Below are 9,060 nucleotides of genomic sequence, written 5' to 3' on the forward strand. Positions count from 1 at the left end.
ATGCCAAACACATTCTATAAATCAGAAATATGCATTAAAGAAGCGAATGGGGCTTGCCTTACAATAATAGTCTTACAGTGTTTGCGCATTCAATACCGAAACTGGCTGAAAAAAAATACATTACCTACATTCCTTTTCAGTTTTGCCAAGAGTATTTTAATTGTGTTAAAGGTATCTAATGAGCAGGGAGACATGCAAAACAGGGTAAGCAGTTTATTCAACACTATCATGCTGTGAGCTTTATTTTGTTCCAGCTATGATCCTACTACAAACCTTCATTAGAATGCATGAGTCTCTCCCACTGAGAATTTAGCCCGGAATATGGGAATGTCAATCAGTGTCACAGCTGTTGCTAAGGCTAGACAGAGTTCACCCGTCCACTGCACACTCCACCTCTCAAACATTGAGCTACATTTAACCGCACTGTCCATCTCCCATCTCCACATTAGCCTCTATAAAGTTACCAACTAACTCGATGAGCAATTCTGCTTTAACAACAACCTTTATTAATGTACAAAAAGTATTCATGTATCCATGTCTACCTGTCAATCTATCCTCAAAAATCTACAAGACACTGATATTGTTCTGGGTGACTGATGAAAAGAACGAGTTTATGGCCACTGTTCAGCATTTCTTCAAACATTTCCACTCAACCAGTATCATCTGAAAACATTTCAATAAGGTTGCTTTATCTTGTTGACAATTTAGAGCTGTTTCATACTGTTTCTCATTTTAACTAATAGAATTGGTCCTCATTACCCCCATCACATGCACAGCCACTGTAAATTTGGCAACACGAATTCATCGACCTGTGCACGCCCACAGGAGTTTGTTCTGTTTTTATCCTCGAGCAGTGGTTCTTAACCTTGTTGGAGGTACCGAACCCCACCAGTTTCATATGCGCATTCACCGAACCCCTCTTTAGTGATTTTTTTTTTTTTTTTTTTCAAGACAGAGATGTTTTTACTGGTGCACAAAATGAGCCGTGCATAAACATCACCTTGTTCAAAGAATAAAACCAACATGAATTCACAACAAATGACATACCAGCAAATCAGTGTGACTTCTGCTTTTGCCTTTGCGAGACCAGTTCAGATATGCGGATATATAAATCAGGTGTGTTCGGACCTCTGCAGTGGAGGCTCTGCCGAACCCCTGAAACCGACTCACCGAAACCCCAGGGTTCGACCGAACCCAGGTTAAGAACCACTGTCCTAGAGTAACACAAAGCAAAATACCATGTTTTCCGGACTGTAAGTCGCAGTATTTTTTAATAGTTTGGCTGGGGGTGTTCCCTCCCTAAGACAGTGCATGTTTTGATCAATAATATTAATAAAAATAATAATTTAAAAAAGAACAGCATATAAAAATATTTTTACTTTTCCTCTCTATTGATAGAGATCTTCCTAGGGTATATATTTTAGATTAAAATGAACATCTCAATATTATGGTTAGTTGTTAATCTCTGTATTACAAATATATAATTACTATATTCAAACATTGATGTGAATTGAATGAGCAACCAAATAAAGAAAAAATGGATGGATGGATGGATGGATGGATGGATGGATGGATGGATGGATGGATGGATGGATGGATGGATGGATGGATGGATGGATGGATGGATGGATGGATGGACGGATGGATGGACGGACGGTCGGATGGACGATGGATGGATGGATGATTTAAATTTTTAAATGTTGACTGAAGGTATGGCAGACCCAAACATTAATTTACTAAAATAATGAACGTGACCACCTGCTTGTTATCGACCACGTCTTGCTTGCCGTCCTAACCATCTGCCCGTTATTGACCACATTCTGCTCGCTGCCCGTCCTGACTCCTCACCTGTTCCTGACCACGATCACCACAAGCGTCCCACTTTGCTACGCTTGCTTTGCTGCTCTCTCCACCAAGTCAGCTCCTGCCCACTTGCTTCCCAGCGCGCCATGGAGAGCGTTCCTCCACGAAGCCGTTGGCTAAAGCCAACTCCCACGCCGTGAGCCGATCACCAATCAGGTTCCAGCCTGAGCCCGAGCACTCCAATTCCCCATCCCTTATCCTCAATAGTCTTTGTCATTCTGGACTTGTGTTAGAAAAATTTTATATATATGTTATCATGCGTTCTCTAATGAGTACTTATTCATAATGTTACTGCTCAGTATGCTTGCTGCTTTGCCTTGCTTATTCTTATCTTGTACAACAGAACAGAAGGATTACGGCTGGGTCAGGGGCGAGATGTTGGTTGTGTCAAACAAGATACTGCTGACATCTCAGCAGAAAAATGACGTCCACCAGAACAGATCGTGAAAACAACACGTCAAACGATGCGTCATGAACCTTCTGATCTTCCTTAAAGAACGTCACTTTCTCTTTTTATCTCCCGGAATCCAAGAAAGTTATTGATTGCTTAAACTGTTTTGCTGATATAGCTATATCTGCACGCAACACTTTGTGCATTACTTTTGTTTCTTTTCTTACGAGACGAAGCCCACAATCTTCTTCCCCTCACCCTTAGGGGCTAATCGTCTCACACTGTGGGTAGGGCGTTCCAAATAAAAAGAGCGAGAGTGTAAACAGATATTTAGTGTAGTGAGATTGTAGAAAGCAATCTGAACGCACTCCTCGCGAGAAAAACTCAACATTCTGCCTCACTTGTGTTTGTCTGCTGATCCTTTTCTTTTATGCAGATATTCAGTTAGTACTTTGAACCTGACAACTTGGCTGCTCCGTCTGATCTGTCACAACGCCGCACTGGACTACAAGCCGCAGGGTTCAAAGCTTGTGCAAAAAGTAGCGGCTTATAGTCCGGATACCTTTCCTGTCTGAATGTTACAACTGTAGAAAATGTCGGGTTATAGTTCTTGTGAGCTAAGTAAAGAAATTCTGTTGTACTTTAAGGCACAGACTCACCGTGGCATATTTTAAAATGATGTCAGCTCTTTCCTCTGCTATTAATGTCTCAATGTCTTTCTTCATGTCAATCTGTGGAATAGAAGGAAAAAGCAGGTAAAAAAAACACACGAGTGCAACAGGCTAAAGAAAACTTTGCAGTATTGGGCTCCATGTGTTAATAGAAACAATTCTATTTAGCAGCCATTCTTCTGTAATAATGCTGAGTTTCTGATACTGTTTATGGTGATTAACAGTATTATTCTGTTACACAGATATTCTCGGTCAGGAGCTGTTGAATGCTCAGGGAAATGTGAGCAGGTTCTTTGTCACGGTGAAGCATCCACACGCTGCCTTGTCCCAACTCTCGGCTTTTCTCGCACTTTGAACAAAGCAAACGTCACAGGATCTCTTTGAAGATGAGCTGTTTTATTGTCTAGCACACATTGAAGGGTCAAAATTGTAGTTTGGCTTTGAAAGATTTATTTTCTGACACCGGTCTTGGAACCTTTCTGACACCCCTCGAAGACAACTGTGTTAGCAGCATCTGTAGCATCCATCCATTCTCTTCCACTCATCCGGGGTCAAGTTGACTATTTGAGCTTGGCTTTGTTTGGTCCTTTAGCTTATTTGGCATAAGAGACCCTGGCAGTGACACAATGCCCCAGACAGCTTAGCTCCTAGGATAATTGACACAAAAATCCCTCCACCACAACAATGTGACGGTTCAGGGAGTGTGTTGGTTGTCTTGTAATGTATACCGTATTTTAAGGGAAGTGACAATAGTATAGCAAAATGTTTCACCCCCAATTTTTTATTATTGCTTTTTTTAAACTCCGGCTATGTTCTTTAAAATATACAAGATCTTTGGCAGTTGTTTTAGTCAAAACAACAAAAAGACTCTCCAATTATCTTAACTTGGCATCGAGTAGGGAATGGAACAGACAAGAAAACAGGCTGTGAATTAAAGAAGCAACCATTTATCGCGTAATCAAAGTCAAAGTCTGCTTTATTGTCAATTTCTTCACATGCCAAGACATACAAAGAGATTAAAATTACGTTTCCCACTATCCCACGGTGACAAGGCATAGTACACAATATACATACAAGTAAACAACACAAAAAGTGAAAATAAGAAGGCACAAACAATGAAGTCAAAGTCAAAGTCAAAGTCAGCTTTATTGTCAATTTCTCCACATGCCAAAGACACACAAAGAAACCGAAATTTCGTTCCCCCCTATCCCACGGTGACAGACATGGCTCACAACAGACAAACAAGTAAACAAGTATAACAAAAGCGTGCTGAATAAATAATGAATAAATAACACAACAATAAATAAATAAATAAATAAATAAATAAGAGGAGCAGAAAAAAAAAAGGAGCAAGTGCGCGTACAGCAGACATTCCCGAAAATAGCGCAACAGTGCCGCACGCTACGCAGAAGGGGGTAGCGAGTTCAGGGCCCTAACAGCCTGGAGAAAGAAGCTGTTGGCGAGTCTGGTGGTGCGGGAGCGCAGGCTCCTGTACCTGTTCCCAGAGGGCAGAAGGTCAAACAAAGAGTGAGCCGGGTGACTCACATCTCTGGCAATCGAGGTTGCCTTGCGGGCGAGATGGGAGGTGTAAATGTCCTTCAGGGAGGGGAGCGAAGAACCAATAATCTTACCAGCCGTATTCACTATGCGCTGCAGGGCCTTCAAGTTCTGTTCAGTGAAGTTACCACCCCAGACAGCGATGCAACTGGTGAGGACGCTCTCAATGGTGCCACGGTAGAATGTAGACAGGACTGCCTGAGGAGTGTTAGGGTTTTCCAGGTTATCTTGATCCTATGATTATGTTGGAATGTAACCTGTAATACTTAAACTCGCCTGTCCTGTCTTAACAAAAGTAGTAGAACAAAGTGACTAGCTGCAGAGGAAGCAATCAAAGTTGTTTAGTTCACACAACATCGTGAAGGACCCCCTGCTGTGCTTTGATCAGCCAGGGGCTTCGGCCATTTGTCTACTCTGACCCCCACTCTCACCCCCACTCTGTTCCTCCTAATAAATATGCCCTTGCAGGAAGGAGAGTTCAGACTTCATTCGATAATCGCTGTTCAGACAGCGACGAATGGACTCTCCACCTGCAGGTGTCTAAAAGAACTTGCTTGTCTTCTGTTTGGTTCTTGCAAAATAAGTTGGAGTGAGCAAATCTCTAACATTTTGGTGCCGAAACCCGGGATCCTCATACCCACCATCTGACCGGCGAAGGAGGACGTGCTGCATTGTCGACAAGCCAGCGTCCATTAGGAGGACCTGGAAAAGAAAGTCCTGGGAAGAGAATTCTTCGCTGGGCCAGCATCTTAGGTCTGCCTTCGTCTGACAGAGGTGGATTGACGGGATCCGGCGGTGCAACGAACCAGGGGACAAGTAAGTTAAAGCGCTAAAGATACGGCTTTGGTTTGTCCGGGCTATGAGATTCGGCTTTGGTTTGTCCGAGCTATGAGATACGGCTTTGGTTTGTCCAAGCTATGAGATATGGCTTTGGTTTATCCGAGCTATGAGATACGGCTTTGGTTTATCCGAGCTATGAGATACGGCTTTGGTTTGTCCGAGCCATGAGGCCTAAAAAAGCGCTGGAGTTTGTGTGATTGAGTGTGTGACGGGTAGGATAAATTGACTAAAAAGCAGTTCTAGCGTTGATCCATGGCAATAAAACAGGCTAGTAATCTGTTGGAAGGTCAATTTAAACCTGCATTGAGGATCCTCAAAGAAAAAAAAATTGAAAAAAATTGTAAAACCTTAAACTACTAAAATTAAGATGGGAAATAAGAACGGTAAATCTCTTGCTCTGCTCTTCTTTAAAACGAGAAGTTCATGGCAAGTAGATTTCTTAATTGTATGCAATACATGCTGAAGTGGAAGAAAATGTATGGAGTACAAGGAAATTTGAAATGTGGGAGAAGTGGTAGAAGTGCTAAAATGTGGTTGAAAGCTTCACAAGAAAGAAGAGAACAAATCCAAAAGACAAAAGATAGAAAGTTGAAAAGTGATGAGGCCGCCATTCAATTGAGATTTGAAAAAGAATTCAGGGTGCATAGTGGCATCCCATTCAATGATACAGCTGAGAGTGCTTATCAACAACAGCTTAAAAATGCGCTCCTCACTAATTTCCGCCCTGAAATGGGCAGTTGGGTGAGGAAACACTTGGTGGAAGCGGACACTGCTTGGTTTACAAAAAACATGCAGTGGCCCGGAGACGCTGATAAAGGGATTGAGAAAGGCAAAAGTTCTGATGTATTTCATCTAGATGATGATAATGATCTAAATGAAGAAACAACGATCTTCTTCCAAAGTTCCCAAAGGGGCAGAGGAAGAGTTAGATACCAACAAGGTCGCAGGCCGCCATATAATTCAAAACCCCCACGAGATTCTGACAACTGTTGGAACTGTGGGAGACGAGGACACTTCGCACGAGAGTGTCGTTTTGCAAAACAATATCAATCAAAGGGTGGAGGAAGGAAAAGAGGAAAAGCCTCATTTTTAGCATGACAAGCTTCCTCCTCTTTGACCGCTTATGCTCATACAGAGAAAGAAAGAATAGATGCCCATATGACAGCAAAACATGTCATTGTCAGATTATTAGAATTTTTTTTTTTTAGATTATTAGAAGTCCTGTCCATCCAAGAAGTATGACAATGCTGTTTGTATGCCCAAATTACAAATGACTAGAGCTCAAATTGTGTTACACTGAAGTTAAAATATGCAAATCAAGTGGTAAAGAAATGCAACTTGCTTCTAGAAGATAAATAAATAAAATTAGAATGTGCTGTCCTCGTGTGCATGGGAGGGACCAGCTCATGATCGACCACAGGAAATGGCCAGCCTGTGACGAATCATTGTGGCTGAGACCTACCTTTTGCATGCGAGAGCTGTGCATGTGTGTGCGTATATGTTAAAATGATGAACATTGGCTAAAGTTTTAGTATAAAAAAAAAAAATTTGCTAGACTGTGGTCTATCCAATTTGCACCGCAGAACAGAAATGATTTCGAAAGATAAAAATGAGAGGAAAAAGAGAGAAGTCTGTTTGCGAGCAGAAACTAATCCACACTAGTGCATGTTAAGTGTCGAGCCCACATGAGAAATTCGGAAAAAAAAAAATGACAGAACATGCTTTCAGGAATTGGAAGAAGCTAAATTGTGAATTTAAGATTTTGCAATGCTACATTTAATAGGAATAATTGATTGGTTGTGTTATAAGATTATGCAAAATTCTAAATGCAAGCTAAATCTGAGAGATTGAGTTCTTCAAATTTAAAAACAAAGAAAAAAAATTCAGATTAATTTGCCAATTGTTTGTTGTAGTTAATTTTTTTTTGAATTGGTGGATTGTTCTACCAGGAAACCTGAGTTGAAAATGATATATGAATGTTGTGTGGTGAGCTTGGATGAAATGGGACCAATGTGATAGAAAGACTCCTTTTTGGAGACTGCGTGTGAGATGCAAATGAACATTGATGAATGATAGCCTGAATGAAAAGAAATTACAGGTTGAATGGTTGAAGTCGTTGGCGACTACTATAGAGAATTAGTAGAGCGACTTTGATGAAAGAGTGATTTTGAGCAGGTTGAATGTTAGAAAGAAACACGTAGCTTTTGGATTGATAATTAACTAGAGAAAAAAAAAAACTGGAGAACCAGTAACACATGTAGAAGATGTGTGAACTGAGAAATTGAGAAGCGTTTTGGAAAGAAAGTCAAATTAAATGATGATGGAATCGTATGTGGTAAAGAACGCATTCTCCCAAAAAGTTTGTCAAGGTGTGAGGCATGGGCGTTGCCAAGCCTCAGAAGGGGGGGAGTGAGTAGGACAGATAGTAGAAGATAGTAATAATACAACACTTTATGACAATGAATTTTCGAATACATTTGGTGTTATATTGTGGTAAATTTTTTGTTCTTGTGTAGATAGGTTAGCAACACGAGAGATTTAGAGGTTCAAAAGAAAGACAGTTAAAAGAAAACATTTTTGATTTGGACAATTGCAGGCCAACAGGATCATGAGAACGATAAGAACTACGAGGTGGGAGATCCAATTTCATTGGGGAGATTGAGAATTCACAGCACCATACTCTAAGTCACATTTTTGAGCAAGCATGACAATAACATGTGATAGGTCAAGACATACAGATCAGGGCTTGATGTGGAAAGCAGACCTCGATGAGTTGATTTTCAATAATGATACTGAAGACAACATACTGTCCGATTAAATTGGAACTATAGATAAAATGTAGCTCAAAAATAGGATGAGTTGCAGGATTTACGATATAAAAACGAGACCGCTGTTATTAGGAGAATTTGAAGTTTGGTAAATAAATGTTACCAGCAAATTGATGGAAGCAGCTACATTTGGAGATAGTCTTACAAGTGTTCAAACCAGCCTGTCATTCTCAGTGTCAGGGCCCCTGAAACCCAATCCGAGTCTTCGCCTGCAGCCGTGAACAACCACAAAATGGTGCCTGGCTCTGAAGCACCTTTGACCTTTGGCGAAGGACAAGAAAAGACTGCTGTTGTGCTTGGAGGAGGACAAGTACACTCCGGAGGAAATACAACATCCTCGGGGATGAGAAAAGACAGTGAAAAGCGGAGGAACTCACAATGATGAAAATTGACTCATTTGAACAATAGACTCATTCAAGAGTGATGGATGGGGTCACTCTGAAGCAACAACAAAAGAACACCAACTTGATAGGGTGAAGTGCGGCAAAAAGATATGGACTTGGAGTGTCTGACAACCAAATCGCACTCCTTGCTACGGCGTTCCCAAATTTGGTGGAGCTTTGTTCAAAGTGGAAGGGAGGTTCATTGTGCACTGAGTTTGACAGAACTGAGGAGATTTGATAAATAAATTAAAAATTTGAAAAATACGTAGGGGTACAGATTATAATCAGAGATTGAACGGATTTGGATAAAACAAATAGGCTAAAACGGTAGGAAACAAGAGCAAGATCTTATATTTTGGCTCATCAAGCTTAAGACGTAGAGGTCGAGTTCTATAAATTTTAGAACAGGACATTTGGCAGTCAGGAGGAAGCTAGGTTGCTCAATGTACCTACTCAATACAATAGTAAGTTTTTTGCACCACAGTGGAGGTTGGATGGTCAGAAAGTTAGGTACGTTCAATTTTTGA

General features: G+C 40.9%; 1 protein-coding gene across 2 annotated transcripts in view; it reads right to left on the reverse strand.

Annotated features, from left to right (window-relative positions):
- The window catches only part of LOC137840206 (USP6 N-terminal-like protein), a 45,898-nt gene that overhangs the window by 15,767 nt on the left and 21,071 nt on the right, over window positions 1–9,060 (reverse strand). For both annotated transcript variants that reach the window (XM_068650386.1, XM_068650387.1), the window contains exon 2: window positions 2,914–2,985. In XM_068650386.1, the coding sequence (XP_068506487.1) occupies window positions 2,914–2,979 (66 nt within the window). In that variant the 5' untranslated portion in view covers window positions 2,980–2,985. The remainder of the gene's footprint in view (window positions 1–2,913; window positions 2,986–9,060) is intronic.

Source organism: Syngnathus scovelli, chromosome 4 (genome assembly GCF_024217435.2).
Source record: "Syngnathus scovelli strain Florida chromosome 4, RoL_Ssco_1.2, whole genome shotgun sequence".
Lineage (NCBI taxonomy): Eukaryota > Metazoa > Chordata > Actinopteri > Syngnathiformes > Syngnathidae > Syngnathus > Syngnathus scovelli.